Source organism: Fusarium phalaenopsidis (genome assembly GCF_050370095.1).
Source record: "Fusarium phalaenopsidis strain FUZ10S chromosome Unknown contig_32302, whole genome shotgun sequence".
Lineage (NCBI taxonomy): Eukaryota > Fungi > Ascomycota > Sordariomycetes > Hypocreales > Nectriaceae > Fusarium > Fusarium phalaenopsidis.
The window spans coordinates 3,042,466-3,065,434 of NW_028145405.1; the positions used below are offsets into that span (position 1 = coordinate 3,042,466).

A 22,969-nucleotide genomic window follows, 5' to 3' on the forward strand; every position below is an offset into this window, starting at 1 on the left:
TTGGACCACGGTAGAATTGTTCGGCCGGGTTCTTAATTAGTGACGAGGCGTTGCCCGAAGTACAGTGATGCAGAGGAACGAGTGGTTGGAGTTGGATGGATGATGACCAGAGGTCGACGACGACGGGATGGGTGGGAAGGGGGAGCAAGGCAAAGATCTGGATGCGGGAGCAGAAGCCTTTTCAATGGCCGTCTCAAGAAGACCCAGTCACCCAAGCCCAGGCAGGCCTGGGATGGAGTTTTTTCAGGCGATCCCAGGTTGTTAGGGGTGATTTGGGAGCTTGCTGGGGCCCTGGGGGTCGCTGGGGAGCGCCGACTTACAGTGGAGTGCAGAGGGTGGTTCAGTGGACGCTCCAGGGGGTGTGAGAACCTCAAGCCTCCGACCGGAGGGGGTGTGGAGGGCGTGCGCCATCAGGTGCCGTGCCATGGCTCCTCGACAGCATTTTACCCACAAGGCACAAGGCACGGCCAGGGCCTCGCTGCGCTGCAGGACGCCGTGAAGCAATCACAGCGCACGCCGGTCCTCCTCAGCCAGCCCGCCGCCCACCCGCGAGGGCCGCTGTCGCCGCTGAATGGACGTCGCCCCGGAGGCCAGCGCGCGGTTGCTCAGCGGAGGTGGGGACGTCACCTTGGGGGGAACCTTGCTCGGGCGCTTAGCGGCCACGCACTAAGCTTCCAGCGGACAAGGCCCCCAGCTGCTAGCTAACTTAGCAACTGGCAAGAAACCAGGCCGAGGAGCTAAGCCATGCCAACTGCGATGAGAGGTCTGTTCCTTGGATTGGATCCAATGCTGTGCAGCCGAGTGTGGGTGTTTTGCATTAACTGCCCGGGCTGGGCTCGGTATTCCATTCCCTCGTGCTGTCTTGTGCTTGCTTTACCTTAAGCTTAGGTAGGCGTTGTCTGGGCTTGCAAGTGCAAGAGCTGTCCCATTCCCAAGGAGCTTCTAGAGCTTCAGCCCACTTTTCGCCCACGGATGCACAGGCACAAACGTCAGGTTCGCATAAAGAATACCACCCACACTGGCTGGCGAAATACATGGGCCAGTCTCATCTTTGGCTCTGCTTGTCATTGAGAAGAGAAGCAGGATTCAAGCTGGTTTCGAGAAATCAAGTTGCAAGCGTGCAAGGCCACTGTTTGGGCTACTCTTCAGATCTTGCATCATCATCATCATGGCTCAACTCAGCGACCGCTTCTGGCAAGACTTGCATCAATTATGGCCGCCGACCGACCGTGTATTTCTCCCTCTGCACCGGCTGGCATTGGCATGCTCACCCCAGACAGCCTTGCTCACACACGCACTCACTCATCCACATCTCACACACTGGTCCCGATGCGTCTCTATGCCATGCACCGACCACCTGGGTTACATCATCGCGTCCAGGGCAAGAGGCGGTGAGGGCGTCAACATATACAATCCATGCATGGCCTGAGATGCGTCCTCTCCCGTCCCGCGATAATCAACGGTCGATTCCAGTCCCTGGTTGGCGTCGGCCGAGTAACATATGCAAGAAGCAAGAGATAGATGAAGACCGGCAGAAGACAACAAAGGGAGCACGCTCGAGTCAATCCTGCGTGCGTGCATGCGCATCGTCGGCCCACGTAGTTATCGAGGGACAAAGAAAACGGGCCTGCAGGAAAATAGAAGAGCCACAGGACTCGATCTCAAGCCATCAATACACGCCACGAGACACAGAGCTTCAACTGGGCTTTGTCTGGCCCTCGAGACTCAGCACTATTCCGGTCAGATCTGATCTGGAATATGGATGCTGTGGCTTGGTGCAGCTTCCGCGTCTAGTTTCATTCAATCCACCGTTCCTCCGGGATTGGATCAAGGACTCGACAACAATGCCCCTCTCGTCACGTCAGTCGTATCTTTTGTCGCCCAGCCAGACATTCGAGATGGGGGGCGTTTCCATGTGTAACGATCCAGCAACTCGGGGCCGGCTACCGCTGCTTAGTGAACGCCTTTGTCTATCAATCTCGACGCTCGTTCGACCATGCAGGCTGCCACAGGCCCGGAACGGCGACATGCCTCCGCGACCTGGTTGAGACAGCGACGGTTGAGTCGCAGACGTCTAAGTCCGGCGTCGGGGCGCTCTCGTCACTGTCGTCGGGGCAAAACGAGACAGGTAGAGTGATTGTGAGTCGACTCTGCGGCTTCATCTCGTCCAAACAGAAAAGCCGCCCTGCTTCCCCCGAATCTCCCTCCCTTGAATGCAATTGTGGTCCGTCGCTAGCTAGTCTTCTTTGTCCTCGGCGGGGGTCGCCTTTGTCTCTTTCGTCTGGTCCCTTGCCTAGAGGCTCCAGAGGTCTCCAGTTCAAATGTCAAAATGTCTCCCTCTGGTGGACGGATGGGCCTCTATCCTGCGCTAGGAATAGCACAGCACAACTCGGTGTCAGTGCCAGTGCAAGCATTCCCATGCCCACCCGCTCATCTAGCACTGCCAATCGTGCTATGCCGGGGGTCTTTGTGCCTCGAGCGCCCCAGGAATGACGTTAACCACCCGGCCGTTCGCCTGGGATCTTGGCTACCTACGACGGACGACCAAGGAAAAACCTGTTCTTGGAAACACTGCCTCGGAGGGAACAGTTCATGCTCCTTTGACGGCCCCTTCCCCCCGGCCTTTTACCATCTTGTGCCTGAATCCGCCCTGGCTCTCCTCATGTGCGCTGTGTTTCAATTGCTAGGCCCTTGCTCCAGCTAGGCAAGCTCCCTTCCGTCGTCCCCAGGAACATCCAGGGCGTGGCCGCCTCGGCGTCTCTCGGATGCCCCCGTCATGTACGGACCAGCCAGGGCCCTGCTGAAGTCTGAAGCCGCCGGCGCCCGTGTAACCTTTCACGAGGCCATTCTCCCCAGGTCTCGGCCTCGTCGCTGAACGAGCATATCCCCGTCAGAAACCTTCTCAATGTCCCAAGCCTCTCCCAATGCAGACGCTGTGGCGAGCGAGGAGAAACCATCAAAACGGCTTCTCGCACGCTGAGTCGCTGAGCCAGCGATGGAGCCGTCGCAGCAGAAAATCCAGGGTCCCTCCTCTACTTTGTCTCAGACAAATCACACCAGGGCTCAGAAACAGAACAACGGGTTCCACACCCAGCAACAACGAATGGCAGTGGTAGATTGGCGATTTGGACAAAGGTCGACAGAGAGTGACTCCGAATAGGCGCGGTGATGCTCAATCCGGCGAAAGCTTGGCGATCGAGGCCAGAGCCTAGGGAGCTTTTTTCAACTCATAGAGAGACAACGAGCCACTGTGCCTCGGATGTTCAGAGATGGGATGCCACTTGACTCGACAATTGACACTGACACGGCTGACGCTGACGCGACGGCTGCCAGAATCGCAGGTCGGCGGTTGTGCAAGGTTACCTACCTACCATCCATGATATCAGCTGCAGTTGCTCGGTTGGCAGCAAGATCCAACCCATGTCTAGCTCGATGCTAGTGTCCAGAGAGAGCAGTTGGAAACGGCATCGCAACAGGGAACAGAGAGCGGATAGCAGCTGGACAAGGTGAAAAGGAGGGGGCGTGTGAGCTATTGTTAGCTGTAGTTCGCTGCGCGTACACGAGCAGTTCATGCTCGCAAGACGCAAACTCAGCCCATTTGCAGCGCAATTGCTTCAGGTTTCTGTGTTCCCCCATGCTCGATCCATCAGGCACAGAACTCCCTTCAACTCTTCCAAGATCCAATTGCCTTGCAGGCTGCGGGATCCCTCCCAAGGCTGAGAATGCGGTTCGCAGATCACCCCAGGCACTAGGTCTAATTACTCGACGACCGCCCTCTCGCTTGAGCAATTGCTCCGTATGGACAGATACGCAGATACGCGCTGAACAGAAACAATCAAATGTGATTCGGATGCTGCAGAAAAGAGGAACACAAGGGCGGCTTCCAGACTTTCCATAGCTGGCATTTGACTCTCCCCAATGTCCGACCCCACGTGCGCATGACGGGTGTAGGAATGCACACATGGTGAGACTCTGGTGAACAAAGGCCAAGCTCGAGGATGGACGGATGGCTTGCTCTCCCGGCCACCTCTTTTTTTGACAACCGCGGATCGACAGTATCATGTCGCCAAATGTCATGCCTTGCAGACCCCCAGGAAAAGTCTCCAATGCTACCTACCAAGCTGGGAATGAATCCCAGGCGTGGCCAGATACGGCACCGAGGGAGAGGCAAGGTAAAGCAGGCTATGTCGCGCCGTGGCGCCGAGATTGGGATGCCGTCAAGCAGTCAATAGCAGGCGCCATTCGCTGCGGGGGTTCCGGTGCCAAGGATGGCATTATCTCTAACTTGATCGAAGCTGGGCAGCCTCTATCATGGGAAGCCTCCAATGGCAGAGTGTCGCGCTCTGGTAACGAACTTGGGTTGCTGATCATCTCATCCGCCAACCCCGCCCTCATCCTTGCTCTCTCTACCTTACTCTGAGACGCCTCGAGCTCCAGGGGAAGGAAGCTTACGTCTTTTTCTTCTTTGTTCAGCCGGGCGCTTGCAGTGTCGAGTCTGAGCGCATTGATGTCCTCGGCCTTGTCCTGCCGAAGGAGCTCTGAACCTCGAGTTGGAGGTGGACGGGGCGTTCGGTTTTGATGGAGTCGATCGTGGATCTCTTTTTTTTAGGGACCCTCCGGGTCAGATGAGATCGGCCTTGTCTTGGTGTTTGTTTTTGCCGGTTTCTCTTGGTTCTACATTTGAAGGGAGTTCTTTGAACGGTGAATAGGCCAAGTTGATCTAGTTGGTGAGTTCTTTGTTGGGAACCGCCCAGTCTTTGTCTCCAATGGATGGACGTCAGCTCTCCCTTGACATGGCTGTCAGTCAGTCAGTCAGTCATCCGGCACAAAGGGAATTGACTTTTTTTGTGACATCCGTCCATCCACACAAGCTATGATTGATCCATCAACTCCATGAATGGGTCCTCGTGAGAGGAAAGCTCTGGCCGCTCAGCACCACCAACTGCCGGCAATCGCCTGTTCAGCCCCTCCTCTCGGAACAAGAAGCTTCCCCAAGCTATCGTCTCTTCTGTCTGTCTGGTCTGGCACAGCCTCCGCCGCGCGTGCTGATGCTATCGCTGACACTGCAGCAACACCACCACCTCGGGAGCTTCTTGGACCGGGGTCCTCCCCTGTTCGCCGAGTCCAAGGTGCATCTAGCCCTAGACAGGTTGAGGGATAGGATGGGGTTCGCATGGGTGTGAGGAGAAAAATAACTGGAGTACAGCTTGCTCTGGCGCACCGCGTCGGATGGATGAATGTATTTGGTAAAGTCAAATGCTCTATTTCATTAATTGAAATATCAGTCTTGAAGTTGTCAATCGCAATGATGACATGTCTCCAAGTCATGTCTCTAACTATGAACTTCAAAGACATCAAGTCCAGCAAGCGCGCGAAAAAGTCGCGACAGGTCGGGTCGATTTGTTTACTTCCTACCCTTTTTGGCCGTGAACCCGAGCCAGATTTAGCTGCATCATTCGTGCCTGGGAGCTGCAGGAAAAAAGATGGGCTTGTGACTGCGATTGCGACGAGTCAGCGGCCGCCGTTTTTGATGGTGTGCCCTGGGGCTTGCATATCGATTGTCAGCATCAGCATCAGCATCACCAAGAAACACGAGACTTGGACAGAATTTCTATGCAGCCCATCGGTTTCAAACAAGGAGCTCGGTCCATTGCTTTTTGTGCTGCTGCCATGGCTAAATTGCCCTGTAGATATTACGGACGGGACCGTCCAAGGCTGACGATCAAGGGCTGGGCTCCATCTTTGTTCCCATGTTCCGCCATGAAGCAGAGGCCACTCAATGCTCAATCATCAAGTCAATTGTTGCAAGTGGATTGGTCGAATCGTTCTTTTCTCGCTTCTTTCCACCTTCAGCCCTTTTCTGCGGCGTCCAGTACAAATCTCGCTTCCTCTATTTGTGTGCATTTTTCCTTTCTTCTGTTCTGAAGCTTTGAGCGATAGCGGGGACCTGAACCTTTTTTCTCTCCAGGGTCCCCCCACCTCGAAACCTCCACTCTGGACTCAAAGTCGGCGTGTTCGTAGCGATATCCAGGATCCATGCTGTACGACCTAGACATGCACTGGAGACACCTTCAGCAGCTTCCAAACACTGTGATCGGCCTAGCATTGCCAGACTCAGCCACGGCGGACTCGGTATTGAACCCAAAAGATCGCCAATCTCGATTTTGGCGTTGGCCCAGCCTCGTCAATCAAGTAATTCCTGCTCAAGAATGCCCTCTTCCAAGATCGGGGATTTTCCCAAATTGGATGCGCCTTGAACTCTTTTGGGGATCGGCCCTGGCCAACAGACACTACTACCTACCTACGGAGTACACGCCCATGGGCTATGGCATGGCATTGTCGGTGGAGCTGCACGCTGTAAGGTGCGACGGACGTGAGGGAGAGGCCTGGCAATGAATGCATCCAATCCATCCTGGCTGGCCTCGCATATGGATACGGACCCAGGCGGCCGGCCGTCTGGCTAAGACGCTGGGAGTGTGTGCTTTTCGCTTGTGCTGTGTTATGCTGTATCGTCGATCCATCGCCTTTAATCCCGATCCCCCCTACATGGCACCGTCTCAGCATTCGACGTCATTCTTGACCATGTGCCGTCTTTCTTCTTATTAACGATCGTCATCGCTGCCGACTCCTGCTACATGTACGTTTTGCATTAGGGAGACGGTCGCAAACGGTCCCCGGGCGATGCAATGCTGCCTCACGCCGGCTCGACACGGCGCACTGCCGCTGGTCTCAGCCGAGCCGCATCACAAGCCCACCGCCCGGCATTGCACCTCAGTACCTAGTTATGTACATAGCAACGGAAAAGATGGGGAGGGTGGCTCCGTTTTGGCTCTTCTGAAGCGTGCACGGGGACGGTTAGAGTCTGGAGATGATGGGCCTCATAACGCTGCAAGCCTTTGTCCGTTGCTCCCTGCCCTGTCCTGCCTCTGCTGGCCAGTCAGCCTGTCGGACGAGCCGAGGCGGCGGCGTTGCTTAGGCTGCGCAGCATGTCCACTCATCGGTCTGGCGGGGGTGAGAGGCAAGCTAGTTACTGTCTCCATGGGAGATTTCCCCCCCAGAGACGAATGATGTTGCAGAGGCCGGGTTCCACGGATGGTGGTGAGCTGCAGCCCAGCCCGCAATTGTCAGAGACGACATGCCACGGTCCAATAGCCTTGCCCAGAATCCCATCAAGCCGGTCAGAGTTCGCAGCTCGTCAGCTCGCCTTGGGAATCCATCCATTCAATCAATCCCTCACCTGGGCTGGGCTCCTCCCAATGCGGGATGGACCGCTGCTTTTTTAGCTCCACCGCGTCACCCCTCCAAGAGTCAGAGAAAAAAGCCCTCTCTCCTAGAGGCTCACCATCCCTACCATCCACAGCGTCTCCTGACCCTCGAGTGAGGGGTAAAAATGCCCGCAATGTGATGGTGTGATGCATTGTGCAGGATTCCGTTAGAGCAAGAGCCAGGGCAGAGCTGGAACTTTTCCGAATGCTGCCGCTGTGCGGCGTTTGAAGCCGTCGGGATGTGGTTCGTGGGGTAAACATTAACACCCGCTAAAAAGTCCAAAGTAAACAAGCGTTGGACGTGTCGCGTTCTTTTTTCCTGGCGTCGGTAACCCAGTCAATTTCGCGTGATCACGTGCTCTTTGTTTCCTCTCCCTCCCTTTTTTGCTTCCTTTCCTTTTTTCGGTCCCGGCCACCGACCGGCCCCACATCGCCCCGGACCTCCGCCTCCGCCGGCCACCAACAAGCAGCTCCAAGACAAGAACCAATCTACGATCCGTCTCTGGTTTTTCTTTGTCGGCAACGACATGTCAGATAGTCGGCCGTGGCTGTCTAGTAGCTCGAGATATTTCGGCGCCTCTTCCCCCTTGAATCGCTTGGCGAAAGACGCCGTCGTGAATTGCTTTCTTTTTAATGACTTGTGATAATGTTTTTTTTTTCTTTACCGACTATCTTTGTCTCTGGCCTGTCCCTGTCACCGCTCCAGGCCGGCCATCCCCAGCTTCGGCCTGCAATTGTTGCTTGGGGGATCTGGAATTGCAGATGCACGTGCCATCAACTTTGATTTCACCAACCAACTGAACGGGCCGTGACAGGCTCATGCGTCTGTGTCTATGATGAGCCGCAAAGACTTACTCATTTCCCCAGCGTGCCACGTCCGCCTCTAGAGTGAGGCTGCCGGCTCGAGACATGTCTTGCCACATGCCCGCATGCCAGAGCTTCCGCGTACCTGGCTAAACTGGCCAAGATTTACGTCACTTGGCACGCACTTGACCTTATTCGCAGCTGTTTAAAGTGTGCCGGCGTGAATCCTGTCTTATTCATCATGTCCCGAAACGTCTACTTCAGCCTGCCACAGTTCGGCGAAGTTGAGCAGTAGACTGGAGCTTGTCAACTTTATAATTGTGCAATCTCCCCGTATCTTGCCCGAATCCTGATCAACATTCTTGCGCGTGGCATGCAGCATGCACAACGGTCCCGTGAAGCTGCCTGTCGGTCGCCGACCCACACAGCAACCAAACCAGACCAAACTGACAGCTTCTTAGTTATCCCTCTCGGTTCGACATAACATATCTCAACAACGAACATGGTCCTTGTGTCGTACGACCAGACGAACACGTAGCCAGCCTAGTGCACTGCAGTCAGGCTTGCGGCTGGCCGTTTCTGCGAGCACGGGCATGAAATTTGCCCGGCCGGGAAATGAGAGACCACCTCTCGTCCAAGACCACGCACGCACGCAGCGCTGCGCAGCGCAGCGCATGTCCAAGCTTCTTCTTGTTCGCCCCCGACCAAGACTGAGACCGCACGCACAACCCTCAGGTGAGGTATGCGGGCGGACAGAGTCGGGCCTCTCGCCTATTCCACGCCGTGAGCATAGCTCAGCCGCAGCAAGGTCATGACCCTGCGGATATGAAGCCATCCGGATCTTGCTCCCTCGTGGCATTTCCGCTGTGGGTTTGTGTGCGCTCCGCCAAGATCAAAGCTCAGATGAAGACGTTGTGAGCGGAGTCCCTAATTCGGGGTAGCTCAGGGTAGCTCAGGGTAGCTCCGAATAGCTCACTCAGGGTCCAGCAGCTAGCTCCGTCTCAGGTGTCTGTCTAGATGCGAAATGTTTTTCTCGGACGATGCGGGCGTTGTAATTGCAGAGCTTTGATTCGGGTCATGGCGACTGCAGCTGCAGACGCAGACGCAGCCTGTGGTGGTGTTTGCCGTGGTGTTGCGTAACTATGCATGTGCGCGGATGCATCTCTATGGATACAACACAATCAGTAAGTTGTGAGCCTCATCTTTGTGCACGCACAACACAACTTGTTGATGCCCCGCTGGTCTCTTTAGCGTTGAACCTCGTTACTCAACGGTGGCATGGCATGGCATGGGTAACAGCTCCGATGTTTGCGCCGACTGGCCCTGGAAAGCATCTAAACAAACATTACCAACCGGAAGCACAGCGTATCATGGCCCTGCGGGTTTCACGTCGTCCGGGTAGCATCAGGCAGCTCCAGCGTAAAGATCCGGCTCCTCCGCCCCGCCAAAGATGGAGAAAGCGCGGCATTGAAGCCATCGAAACATGGCCTTGCGATGTTGTATGTGTGTGTTTTTGCTTGAAACAGTGTTTCCTGATGCTGACGACCGCTAAACACGCGACTGAGAAGCAAAGCAAAGGGTCGAATCTATCCCAAACAGCAACCCTGTTCACGTAGCAACTTGACAAGTGACCCGATGAAACGCAACCTTGTTCCCCGCTCGCCGATGTAACATATAACCCCAGTGCCTGGGTCAATATTCATGCGTCGAGCTTATGTAGCAGCAGCGAAACTCTGCTGTTCCTATTGGCATTCCAGAGCCCGCAGTCAGGGGGCGCTCGGGATGGGGAAGCAAAGAGATTTTTTTTTCACCTGGTCTGGATTGGGCAGTGGAGAAGCGAATGCGACTTGACCGGCGCAAAGAAGGTTTTTGGAAAAGAGCTGCTCCCACCGCGGAAGAGGCCCGGGAGTGAATTATAGACTTGGGTTCCCATGCTGGCGGGACGAAGCTATCCAGCCTCGCCATCCACATGGCTATATGCAACTGCCAGGTAGCAGTTTACCAGCCACATGAGGCGAGATTAGAATATCGATATCAATATAGGCAATTAAACATACATAGGGACACGGAGACCCTTGGAATGAGGAATAGGAGAGACGGAAAAATCATCATTGCTATCAATTATCATTCTTATCGACCAAAGTGCGTGACCCAAGTCCCATACCTAGTGACATAGGGTAAGGAGCAAACGCGGAGCGAGACTTCAAAACAAAGGGCGCGTCTAGTCACTGGCTAACTGGGGCCGGAGTTTTGGTTTTGTTCTGGGTTAGCTTGTGGACTCTTTGTTCTCGTTGCTGAGTTGACTGAGGCTCCATGGAATGCAGTTGACACCCACCATCCTGTGGGTTAGAATAGACGAGTGCTGGCGGTGTGAAGTAAACGGACGAACTAAAGCATGGAAGTGGAAATACAATCCTCACCGTAAAACTATGAAAAAAACCGCAACAAAAAAACTCTGCATATGGTCAACAATTGCTGGTTAGAACGGTGGGACGAAGAGTTTGCTGGAGTAACAGCCGGCAAAGAGTTGTGAGTCAATGAACACTGGTAAGGATCATTTCACCGAGACTACGGTAACTCACGGTAACCTATTCCCGAGTCAGCCGAGAACAGTGTATAAATACGTGCTGCGTTATGGGTTTTTGGATGCAATTGCCAACTCCAGTTCACGTGTTCCTTCACAAGAGTGAGTTCAGTCTGATCATTGAGTAGATGCATCAGTGTGTAACTGGGCAATTGAAGACGAGACAAGACTCTTTAGTGACTTCTGGGCACGTAGCAAGGCAAATAAGAGAATTCATAACAGCGTAATCAGCCAATACCAAGTTCCTCGGCCGTATCAAGTAAATCTCGTCAAGTTCATGAAGTTGAAGATTTCTAGAAGCCCCCCACATATGGTTCATGGCCGGGACGTGGGGTTGCGGGGTGACTTTTTAGCGGTGAGGACTGGCAGAACCCGAGGTCCCTGTAATTTTTTGAAAAAGTATCGCCAGTAGCGTCGCGATAAGATCAGCGCAGCCTCTACAAGCTATTCAGTACCTCAAAGTCCAAACCCCATAAACAATTGAAAATGGGTCAAGGTGGCAAGAGAAAGCGCGCGGCCAAGGATGCCGCTCAGAACCCCAAGAAGCGCAACAAGAACGACTCCAATACTCCTGCGAAAGCCGCCCAGCAACCGAAGCCGACCTTTGATAAATCGCCCTTCGTCGAGACGCCATTGGGCGACGAGCGCAAACGAGAAGCTGGACTCTACGAGCTCCTAGGGAGCGAGGATGGGAATGACCGGATCCAGGCTGCCGATTCCATCGTCTCTGGCCTCCTGGACGGAGAGGGAGTCCCAGAGGCTGTCTTGCAACGGCATCTGGACCGTCGCCTGTTCCGTGGACTCGCAAGTGGCAGAAATGCTTCGCGCCTTGGATTCAGCCTGGTGCTCACAGAGATCCTTGGGCAGCTGTATGGCGAAAAGGCGCTTGCCGAGTCCAAGTATCAGGGACTCTCCTTCGACAAGGTCCTCCAGATCCTGACCGAAAAGACCCAAGCCATTGGAAACATCCCCGGACAGGAGGAGAGAGACCACTTCTTTGGCCAGCTGTTTGGAATCGAGTCCTTTGTCCGAGCCAACATCCTCTTCCGCGATATCTCGAGGTGGAACACGGTGCTTGATCTGCTGCTGAAGCTCGCCAGCAAGAAGGTGTGGCTTCGCTCGCAGTGTGGATGGGTCATTGTCCAGTCCATTGAGCAGATGAAGCAAAAGGATGCCGAGGCGACACTGGAGAAGGTATCTGAGGCGAACTTGGGCAAGACCCCCGAAGGTGTCGCCATCTGGCTTGTCGCAACGAGCAAGTTCCCTGATCTCAAGGTTAAGCCATGGAAGAGCAGCCCTCTTTCCAAGAAGTCCCTCGGTGACGTTGCTGCAGTCCTGAGAGAGAGTTTCCAAGATCAGAACAAGGAGCAGAATGAGCGCGGTCAGAAGAACAAGCAGGCCAGCTGGACTGCGCAGCTGCACTTTGTATGGGATATCATCCTGGCACACTACGTCAAGGCGGGAGAATCCGAGGTCCACGAATTCGAACTGTTCTGGACTCGTGTAGTTGATGGTAAGAAAACCTTCAATCTCCTGGAAGCGCATACTAACCCCTATAGACTCCCTTTTCTCCAAGGGCGCCACCGAGGGCCAAAAGTTCAAGGGCTTCATGGTGTTCCAAAAGATGCTCGAGGGACTCGCCGACCTCCCCTCCCACATCCAGGTCCTCTTCAGCAAGAACCTCACCTTGTGCATGATGAACCAAGCTGCCAAGGAAGACCGATACCTCCACCGAGCAGCGACAAAGGCCCTCCGCGCGATCGAGGCAGTAAACGCGGCTCATCCCTCCACTTTGATACCCCTGTTGAAGAGCCTCCTGGGCCAGAATGGCGCCTACAACTTTGACCAGCGAACCCGCTCGAAGACGATCGACAAGATTCTGCAGAATGTGACGGAAGAGACTGGGCTCGAGGCGATCCGGATCATCAAGAAGCCTCACGACGGCTTGGCTAAACAGGAGGCTGATGAAGCTACATCCACACTTCGGATCTCTGCCGACTATCTGTCCAAGATCCTGACCGCTTCGGCATCGTCTTCGTCTGGCGAAATCCAGCAAGGCGTGTTTTCTGCTGCCCTGCAAGAGCTATCACAGCTGGCATACTCCCAGCCTAAGAACATCCCCGCAGAGGTCCTGACAGAGGGAATTCGCGAGCTTTGCCGTACACGCCTCGAGTCCTCCTTCGCCAAGGTCAGCCGAAGGACAGAGGACTATGGCACTCTCTGCAAGGCCGTGGCTTCCATCGACCCTGACTCTGTTGCCATGTCCGAGGAGATCAAGTCTGCCGTTCAGGATGCACTTGCGAGAATGCAGAAGCTGCTGAAGCGCAAGACAAAAGACAACGACGAGAAGAACCTCGCCCAGGGCCTGGCCATGCTACATGCTGTGTCTATTTTCCAGCTCTACAATGAAGATCCTGATGCGATGGAAGTCCTCAAGGACCTCGACCAGTACTCTGATCGACTTAAGAAGGGCAAGTCCGCTGAAAGCGAGGAGGGAAACTCAGAGCTTCTAGTGGAAATTCTGCTCTCAATGGTCGCACGACCCTCATCCCTTATGCGCCAGGTCTCTCAGCAAGTCTTTGACGCATTTACACCCAAAATCTCAGCTGCAGGCCTGGAGCTCCTTACTGACCCCCTGGCATCCGGCGAGAGCACAAAGGGCCAGAAGGAGCTGTTCAACACCGAGGATGACGAGATGGAGGTTGACGGTGAGGAGGAGGGGTCAGATGACGATGATGAGAACAACTCGGATATTGAGATTGACTCTGATGTTGAGTTTGTTGATCTCAAGCAAAACGGAGACGGAGAAGACGACGACGAGGGTGACGATGAGGATGAGGAGGAAGACGATGACGACAACAAGGACGAACCCCAGGACCTGGATGAGTTCCTCGAAAAGATCCTCAAGAGCCACCGCCTGGACAAGGACGCCGACGCCGAATCATCAGACTCTGACGGTGACATGTCCGACTCAGAGATGTTTGCCATCGACGAGCAGCTCGCGGCGGCCATCAAACCGCGCATCGAGAACCGTGGCTCTGACTCTAAGAAGCAGAAGCGCGACGCTAAGCAGTCCGTCGTCAACTTCAAGCACCGCATCCTCGACCTCCTCGACATCTATGTCCGCAACGAGTCCCTCAGCCCCCTCGCCCCGGCCCTGCTGCTGCCCCTGCTGGGCCTCATGCGTACCACCAGCACAAAGGCCCTCGCCACCCGAGCGTGCGAGATCATTCTCAACTACCAAAAGGCCCTCAAGAAGGCTCGTGGCAACCGCCAGGAAGCCGATGAAGCTGCTGAGGAGGATGACCTGCTGAACCTGCTTCGTGAGGTGCATGAGGCTGCCGGCCAGGATAACGCTCACGCCTACGCCAAGGCCGCCAGCGCAGCGAGTCTCGTTGTTGCATCAACTCTCTTCGCCGCCGACAAGAGCAAGATCGAAGACGTGGCTGCTGTGTATGCTACCTCGCAGTGCAACTGGGTGCTTGGTAAGACGAAGCTTCAGAGCTCATTCTTTGCAGACTGGAACAACTGGTGCCAGAACCTGGCCTCGCAGGCCAACAATGCTTGATACCCCCAGAAGGATATCCGTCGTTTTTTGTAAATAGACCCACGCCTAGATGGGCGTATATAGATAGACCGGAGATAATGCCATGCTTGCAGATGAACCATTAAAATTCTATGATCCTGTCATCATGATAGTACAGGTGCCTTGGTTTTCTTTGACACAGTGCTCTCTCTAGTCCTCCATCTTGTCGTCGTCCTTTCCATCCTCATCATCATCGTCCAGCTCGTCCTCAGCCTTTGCTAATCTCTCAGCCTCCTCCCGCAGCTCCTTTGGCACCTCGACGTGCCGTCCCTTGGTGGGGCCATCGGGCCCGCTGATCCAGGTCATCTCTAGCTCAAAGTCCTTGTCCTTGTTGTCCTTCTGCGCCACGTAGATGATGCGCGCAGCCTCCTTCACGGCCTCCTCTAGGGTGATGTTGCCGGCGGGCAGGTCGAGCTTCTCGAGCTCGGCCTTGGCGGCCTGTCGACCCTTACCAGTCGCAGCACCATAGTAGCCCCAGTACAGACCACTGGGCTCGATCATGTAGAGGAAGGGACCACCATGCTTGCCCTCAATCTTGCCGCCAGCTCCACACTTGGGTCCTGAGCCGACCTCGCCGTCAACGGGAGTCTCTTCGGGGGTGTCGAAACCACCGACGATGGCGGTAATACCGAATGGTCGAACGGAGCCGTACATGGTGTAGGCCTGAAGGTAGCCGCCCATGCGGGTAGCCAGGTCGGATGTAGGAATGGGGGTCCTGAAGTTCTGTCGCCAGCTCTGGGCCTCGTCGCGGGCGCGGTCGACGAAGTGACGTCCATCAGGGACCATGCCGGAGTACACCTGAAGAGAGCATTAGTAACGAAAGTCGAGAAGCGAGCGCGGTAGTAGAGAGAGACCTACAACTCCAAGATGGCTATCGACAGTAGCGATACGCTTGTTGGCGCCGGGTTTTAGGAGCTTTGATGCGACCACCTTTTCGACAGCTAGGACGACACCGTCCTTGCATCGAATACCAATGGAAGTGCCGCCATTCTCCACTGCCTTGACTGCATATTCGACCTGGAAGTTGCGGCCATCGGGGGAGAAGATGGAGTTGAGGAGATCGTAGCCCGTGCCTATCGACGTCTATGAAGGTCAGCACCTGGAAGCTCTCCCTGGGGATGACGACAGAGATGGTTAATGACGTGCGGGATCTGCTCACCATTTTGTCTTTATGCTCTCGTGAATTTCGTAAAGTCTAGCTCGACAAGGCAGGGCGAGATGGTTGGGAATTGGGGGAGGAGAGAGCTTGGTTGTCGAGGTGCTTGCGATGGAGTTGGCTTGGAGCTTCACCTTCAGGCAGCCTGGAGCTGCGTGTTGCAGTTGCACGGCACCGCCCGCAAGGCTGGGGAGCTGGTGCCTGAGGCGACGAATGTGTCAGCCACAGAGCACCAGCCACCGGCAACTAGCCACGATCTGCCACCTGCAGCCTCGATCAACGAGCCACATGATGAAAGTGGCTGTGGAGGCTAGTGAGATGCGGGAGTGGCTTAGGAACCAACCCACTAGCCCCTCCCGTGTGACATCGGTTTCCCCTGCAGCAGAACTTCGAGAAATGCGATGCAGGACGAATGGACGGTCCCGTTCTAGATCTGATATCCTTGGGGTCTAGAGCGCGCGTATTTGCATGGGGTATTTAATGCCATTTCATAGCCATGGATGACACTCGTTAGAGGCACTTTGAGGTTTATGCCTCTTCGTAGCTGCCTGGCCGTTCAAAACTCAGAAAGCATCAGAACTGGTCTTAACCGTCCTGACCGACTCTGGAGATGAAACGGCCAAGTCTCGCCCGTTCCGAGGCCCATTTCCACCGTCAAGTTGGCTGCATGTCTTGATGCTGGAGCGACAAGCGTTCATAGCGCCGACCCTTGAAGGGCCACTAAAGGGCCACTACAGAAACAGAATGACCAGTTCGTTGCTAGCGGTGAGTCTGAGCTGGCACATTTGTTGAGGCCTAACGTGAGCTAGCAAGGAGGGGGGGATGGGTGAGAGAGACATGAGGGAATAGAGTCGATCTGCTCTGATCGAACAAGAGGCAATGAATATCAGAAGTGAGGATGAATTGTTCACGCTTCCAAAAGCAGAACGTGGCCGAGCCGGCTTGTTGATCAAAGCAGATCGCTTGGAACGGGCGTGAAATGCATCATGGATGCTTTGACAGCCCATGCTTGCGCGCTTAGTGCTGGTCGTCGTGTGGCACAGGCTCATTGGGTCACGCAAGCCCGAGGGGCCGGGGGGCTGTAGGAAGTGGTTTCCTGACTCTGAACCCTTGACGGCGTGAACAAGTGAATGCGACGAGTGAGTATTGGCTGCCTAGCTTGGGGAGATTAATTGAACTATTGCAATGAACAAGATCACAGTCGCTTTGTAGATAAGTTGAGAGCAAAGAGAATGGGAGCGTGCATCAGCAGCGCTTCATCATGATGGCAATCATGTGCCTGTGTCACTTGCCTCCGCTGCGTCATGACCCGAAAAGGATGGCAACCTGAAATGACAGGGAAGGAAGGAAGAAGGGAAGGGGTCCCGCTGTCCCACGTTGCTTGCTTCTGCACAGTACCCCTCCATCTTTATCCATCCATCATCACCTTCAACTTCTGCCGCTTCAATCAACATTGATCACTTTTGTTCACCAATTCCTTGCTCTACAACAAGAAAGAGACGCTCGTATCTTGAACATCCCCTTTATTGCACTCCTCACAGCACTGGCTAATCTACCACATCATCCCATCCTTCCTGCTTTGTCTCTCCCCACCTCGACTCGGGCAAGCACCCCGTGCGCTCCCTGCAATCCGACCCAACGGTCCACCGCTCTTAGACAAGCCCCTCCAACGCCCACGTCCCGTCTACGCCCAATAAAGGGTCCCCCGAACGAACCAGAGAGACAAGAGCTCTTTATTTCTCGTCCCTCTTGTTTCCTCCGGCTTTCCTTCTTGTTCTTTAACACTCCTTGCTGCCCTTCCAGAGGCTTAGCTTAGCTCCCAAATAAAATCCCACCGTTTGTTCCCCCCGTTCCGTCTGCGCCGTTGCAAAAGATACCGAAACACCTCCGTCTATATCACCCCGCCGCATTCATTGCCACCCCAGTCCAGCCAACTCAAGCATCCATCTCAAGTTCACGACTTGACCTCAACATATTACTGACTCTGCCAAATCCCTTGCTTTTCTGACAGAAAAAAACATTGGAATATCTGCCTTCACACAGACTTGCGTGCTCTCACAAAAACCACAACCACAGCTCAGCTAGGTAGAGCGACAACCCACCCCCACCTTGCGATCTGGATATAGCTTGCTAACATATATCACAGTTCGCATAGCCATATCAGTCATCATGGTTTCTATCCAGCCCAACATGCAGATGCAGGATGACCTCGCTGCCCTCTTTTCCCGAAACCTCACCTTCAACCCAGAGCCTGTTCCCGCCCCGGCGCCCATCTCTCAAGAGCACCACCCAGAACCTGCCAAGCCCATCGTCTACTCCTCTGTTCACTACACCCACTCTGCCCATATCGCGAGGCCCCAAGTAGCCCCCCAGGAGCAGCCTCGACCTTCCTCAGAACCTCCCCAGACCGAGGGCCCCAGTGTCGAGACTATCTTGCAATACCATGGCGTGAACCCAAAGACACTTACACCCTCTCAAATTCAGCTGTTCAAGGTCGCCGACCCTCCACAGCAGGAGAGACTCATTGAACTTTGGAACATCTGCCCTCCTAACAACGGAGGGGATATTCCCGCTCTGGCATGGAGCAGCACCAGCGTCGAGCATGAGGAGCAACTTGCTCGCCTGCGATATGACAATTTGACTGGGCGGAACCAGCCAGTCATGAGCTTGGACGGCACTCCAGTTCAAGCAGGTGACGGTAGGTGGGTTCAGAACACAGAGGAGGACATGGAACCCTACATGGCCTCAGGCTATGAGGAACTTATGCGACGAGAGCGCGAGCGACAAGCTATGGACAGCCAGCCTAGGAGCACTTATGAGAGCTGTGGTCCATCTTACACCCACGCTACGGACCCTGTCTACATGGGTCCCGACTTTGCCCGTCAACAGCAGATGATGGAGATGGCGACCCAGTATGGCGCCTATCAAGGTTTCCGAGCGCAGGAGGCGGACTCGATGGATGTTATGTAAATATGCATTGTCCCCTCTCCCAAGCCAAGCGTCAGAATAGCACGGCCACGCAGTCTGCGGCCACGACAGATAGAGGCTCTGGGAGAGGCAGATCTACTTGTATGGGGGAAGTTTATGCACGAGAATGAACGAGCAAGACGGAAACATGATTGGAAGGATGGCGGGTCTCAGGAGATACCAGTTGCTATTTGGCACCCTTATTTATCTACACACAAAGGATGGACGAGCTTATGGACGAAACAATGGCTTTTAAGGATTATGGAACGGTTGGCGCTGGGGGGGAATTCGTTTTGCAAACTACCACAACTCCTTTCTCCTGTACTTTCCTTCAGGTTGTCCAGCTGTTGCGTTGCAATGTGTGCTAACGTTGTGTCTTTTTAGAGAACGCAGATGGCAACAATCTCGTTGGCCAGAGGTACGTCGTTCTCCCCATCAACAGCAACTCCTGCCCCCTGATGATTCGTACTCACCAAATTGGCCCTGGTGCGGGCGTGATGTTTATCCGATGTATTGTTGCCCTGTCTATTTCACTTTCATAGTTCAAGTTAATACATTGGTTTTATTTCTCAGTTTGATATCCACTGTGTTGGTATGAGTACCTGAACCTGCTACTCGTTGTAATCTTAAACATGCTCGTATCATCGCCATCATCCTGAAAGGGGTATCAAATTCCATCTAGGCTTGAAGTGAATGGTCATCATCGTGTAGTTCATCTATAAGGGGGTTTGTTTGTGCTGGTATATCTAAATTCCTGTCTTCTCGAGCTTCTTTGCCAGCTCGTCCACCTCCTTGTCCTTGACGGGGATAACAGGCTCCTCCTGAGCCTCCTCGGCCTCCTTGATCAGCTTCTCGGCACGCTCCTCGGGCTCGATCTCCTCCTCCTCCTCCTCTTCCTCTTCCTCCTCACTGTCGAGCTCCTCGAGGTCGCTCAGGCTGTCGACACCCCAGTCATCCTCGGCAACGACGTCACCGCCGTTCTTCTCCTTGCGCTCCTCGAGGAGCTCCTGGAGAGCAAGGATCGACTCGTCGTCCTCGGTGAACTTGTTGCCGTTGAGCTCGATTCGCTTCAGGGCAGGCAGACCATCCTTGGCGGCGGCGGCGAAGCCCTTGACACCGGCGGCGGTGATCTCGTTGTACTGCAACCGCAGGGTCTCGAGCTTGGTGTTGGCGCCCTTGGACAGGGCACCGGCAAGCAGAGCACCACCCTTGGCACCCAGGAGAGAGTCACCAACGCCGAGCTCCTGCAGGAGGGTCCAGTTAGAGACCACCTTAGAGAGGGCTCTGGCTCCGGTCACGGTAAAGGTGTTGTCTTGAAGGTCAAGAATCCTGAGCTCGGAGGCGTGGTTGAGACCTTGGCTCAGAAGATGAGAGATACCCTCCTGTCGGATACCGTTCTGCACCATCTTGACCTCCTTAATCTTGTTGTGAAGGCTGTAGGTCTTGGCCCAGGCCGTCATACTTCCATTCTCGAGTCGGTTTCGGCCGCAAATGACGGTCTCGAGGTCAGGGACCTCCTGTCCCTCCTTCCTGGCGGCCTCCTTCTTGGCGTGAAGCTCGGACAGGGCATCCGCAATGAGGATACCGGCATGGGGGCCCAGGCCATTGTTGTTGAGGTAGAGGTGCTGGAGAGGAACGTGGGCGGCAAGAAAGGCAACGAGGGGCGCTTGGGTGTTCAAGCCGAAGGCGTTGTCGTTAAGGTTGATGGTGTTGAGCTTGGGGAGGTTGAGGATCGAGGTGAGGAGGGAGGAGAGAGCTTCGGGGATCTCGTTAAGGAGTCGGCCGGTGAAGATATCGGCGAGGTTTGCGACCTGGGAGGGGGGGTGTTAGTGAAGAGTTGGCCAGAGTGGCGGGCAGTTGACTTACTCTGAGGCCCTTCTTGGTCGCGAGGACCTCACCAAGAAGCTTGCAGGCGCCTACACCCAGAGTGTTTCCCAGCAGGCGAACCTCCTCGACGTCGTCCTGGGCCCGGAGAGGGGCGATGTGAGGCTCGAGATCCTCGGCGGTGTCGAGCTTGAGGCCCTTACCCTCGAGGGTAAAGAGCTTATCGGAAGGAGCCATTCTATTCGTAAAAAGTAAAGCGCACAAAGAAAAAAGTCGCCAAGTGCTGAAGAGCAAGGATGCTGCTGCTTGTATGTCGCAAGAAGTTGTAGCGGAAAACTGAAGACTCGAGGCCAAGCGGGCAAAAGACTGTGGGAGTTGATTCAAGGTGGGGGTGGGGCAAGCCGCAGATTAGGCAGTACATTGACGTCCGAATGAGGCTTGGGCTGGGAATTTTTTCGCAATTTCCCATCGCCATGGGCAGCCGAGCCATGGCCTGCTGAGTCATCCATAGAGAACCCGACTTTTCCCCTCGGGTCGGAAAAACTTGGGATGTGGTTGAAGTTGTTAGGTCACCACTGGTCACCTGCCGTTCCGCCGGAGGCTCAGAGCAACCACGGTCAAGAGCGGCTGCATCAGCACGTGACCGCGTCCAATCAGCGTCGGTCCATTTCGGAACGCTCGATAGGATTTTGTCTGATGCTAATGATCTCTGCTGAGCCCTTTTGTCCTCCGACCCCGAGAACGATTCCCCATCGACGTCTCACATTCGATCGCGGCACATCCAGCAGCGACGGTCTAGCTTGCCCATAATGCTTGCCAGGTCGTGCTTGCGCTCGACGCGCACCTTCAATGGCCTCCGGAACGGCCCTTCCGCTGTCTCCAAGGTATGGCACGATCCAGACGAAACCCGCGGGTGACGACGAGCTTCCCTTCCCGTTTGCCGAGGGAACCTCACCACGAGCCTCGACACGCCGCAACCACGCCAATCGCATCAGGATGGGCCTGGAATACATGTATCCAATTGCTGACTGTGTCTTTTCACCAGCGTGCCGCCTCCTCGAGCTCCAGCGCCGCCGGCGATGCCTCTGCCACTCGATTGAACGTGGCCGCCGCCGCCTCGACCACCCTCGCCCTGGGCTCCATTGCCTGGTACTACCATCTCTATGGCCCCGTGGCCCATGCCATGACTCCCGCTGAGGAGGGGTACGTGCTGCTCCCTGATGACGGTCGCCGCGCTGGCACATGTCGTCCCGTCCCGAGCCACGGGATGAGGCATAAATGCTGCAACGCATCGATGATCCGTACAATTGATGGACGTGACAATTGCTGACCAGGCCATCACAGTCTGCACCCCACCAAGTACCCTTGGGTCCACAACCAGTGGTTCAAGACCTTCGACCACCAGGCGTAAGAATGCCGTCGATGCCCGCTTCACGACCAGGTCGAATTGCTGACCCACCCTCACAGTCTCCGCCGTGGTTTCCAGGTCTACCAGGAGGTCTGCCAGTCCTGCCACTCCCTTAGCCGAATCCCCTACCGATCTCTGGTCGGTGCCGTCTTGACCGTTGACGAGGCCAAGGCCCTTGCCGAGGAGAACGAGTACCCCGGTGAGCCCGATGAGCAGGGCGAGATCCAGATGCGACCCGGAAAGCTGGCCGACTACATGCTCCCTCCTTACAAGAACGAGGAGGCTGCCCGATTCGCCAACAACGGTGCCCTTCCCCCGGATCTGAGCCTGATCATCAAGGCCCGCCACGGCGGCTGCGACTACATCTTCAGCTTGCTCACTGGTTACCCCGAGGAGCCCCCCGCTGGCGTCCAGGTCGCTCCCGGCATGAACTTCAACCCCTACTTCCCCGGTACCGGTATTGCTATGGCCCGTGTCCTGTACGACGACCTCGTCGAGTACGAGGACGGCACGCCCGCCACCACCTCTCAGATGGCCAAGGATGTTGTCGAGTTCCTCAACTGGGCTGCCGAGCCCGAGATGGACGACCGAAAGCGAATGGGTATGAAGGTGCTCGTTGTGTCGGCCTCGCTTTGGGCCGTCAGTGTCTGGGTTAAGCGATACAAGTGGGCTTGGCTCAAGTCCCGAAAGATCGCCTACGACCCCCCCAAGGAGGTCAAGGTCCGCCGCTAAACAAGGTGTCAAAGTCTCATTTGTATACTAGTCGCCCCCTAGAGCAGCTCCTTTGTCGGCGGTGGCGGGTAGAAAAGAAGGCGAAGTCGTGGAAGGAAGGAAAGCAGGCGGCGGATGTTAGAGTGTAAATCAGATGAATCGTTCCCAATACCTTATTCGACCTAGTACTACATCTGGAGCTTTGAACATGTTGGTTCCCTTGTGAAGTGTGTTGAGGGAGTTTGAGGGAGTCTATTTTATATGAAGGAAGGTTGAGGTTGAGTTGGCCAACAAAGTTCATCAACGGTCATGTATGAGGTGTCTGAATATGCAACAGTAACTGTACATTTCCTGGCCACTCGTAAGATATATGCCTTGTGGCGTAGCCATGCACAAGTTGTATAATTCATCGAGATATAAATGGATATCAATCACTGCAGCGTCGGGAGGTGGCATGTGAAGTTGCATTTATTAAGTTTCACGTATGAGATCCTCGACCCAGTCAAGCTGCGAGTTTACGTATATGACGAGTTGAGAGTGCAAACACACAGCATCCCTGCATTAAGTGGGCTTGGAGAGATAGGTGATACAATTGAGTGGAATTCACATACGAGGGATTATTGTTGCCTGTTGGTATCATCGTGCTGCGTTCACATTCACGATG

The 22,969-nt window shown here is 54.9% G+C and overlaps 5 protein-coding genes across 5 annotated transcripts; 3 read left to right on the top strand and 2 right to left on the bottom strand.

Annotated features, from left to right (window-relative positions):
• Positions 1–11,139: 11,139 nt before the first annotated feature.
• On the top strand, positions 11,140–14,221 carry LRP88_08307 (DNA-directed DNA polymerase; the record flags this gene model as incomplete). Its single annotated transcript, XM_083244815.1, has 2 exons — positions 11,140–12,154; positions 12,213–14,221. The coding sequence occupies 2 exons, from the start codon at positions 11,140–11,142 to the stop codon at positions 14,219–14,221; spliced, it is 3,024 nt and encodes a 1,007-aa protein (XP_083099309.1).
• A 168-nt stretch (positions 14,222–14,389) lies between these two features.
• On the bottom strand, positions 14,390–15,401 carry LRP88_08308 (proteasome core particle subunit alpha 7; the record flags this gene model as incomplete). Its single annotated transcript, XM_083244816.1, has 3 exons — positions 14,390–15,037; positions 15,098–15,322; positions 15,399–15,401. 3 exons carry the CDS (start codon positions 15,399–15,401, stop codon positions 14,390–14,392), a joined length of 876 nt encoding a protein of 291 aa, XP_083099310.1.
• A 2,163-nt stretch (positions 15,402–17,564) lies between these two features.
• LRP88_08309 (uncharacterized protein) lies at positions 17,565–18,365 on the top strand (the record flags this gene model as incomplete). Its single annotated transcript, XM_083244817.1, has 1 exon — positions 17,565–18,365. The coding sequence occupies one exon, from the start codon at positions 17,565–17,567 to the stop codon at positions 18,363–18,365; it is 801 nt and encodes a 266-aa protein (XP_083099311.1).
• A 743-nt stretch (positions 18,366–19,108) lies between these two features.
• Positions 19,109–20,423, bottom strand: LRP88_08310 (GTPase-activating protein RNA1; the record flags this gene model as incomplete). The annotated part of the gene is made up of 2 exons (XM_083244818.1): positions 19,109–20,173; positions 20,229–20,423. 2 exons carry the CDS (start codon positions 20,421–20,423, stop codon positions 19,109–19,111), a joined length of 1,260 nt encoding a protein of 419 aa, XP_083099312.1.
• A 572-nt stretch (positions 20,424–20,995) lies between these two features.
• LRP88_08311 (ubiquinol--cytochrome-c reductase catalytic subunit CYT1) lies at positions 20,996–22,326 on the top strand (the record flags this gene model as incomplete). The annotated part of the gene is made up of 4 exons (XM_083244819.1): positions 20,996–21,070; positions 21,232–21,389; positions 21,531–21,593; positions 21,654–22,326. 4 exons carry the CDS (start codon positions 20,996–20,998, stop codon positions 22,324–22,326), a joined length of 969 nt encoding a protein of 322 aa, XP_083099313.1.
• Positions 22,327–22,969: the final 643 nt, after the last annotated feature.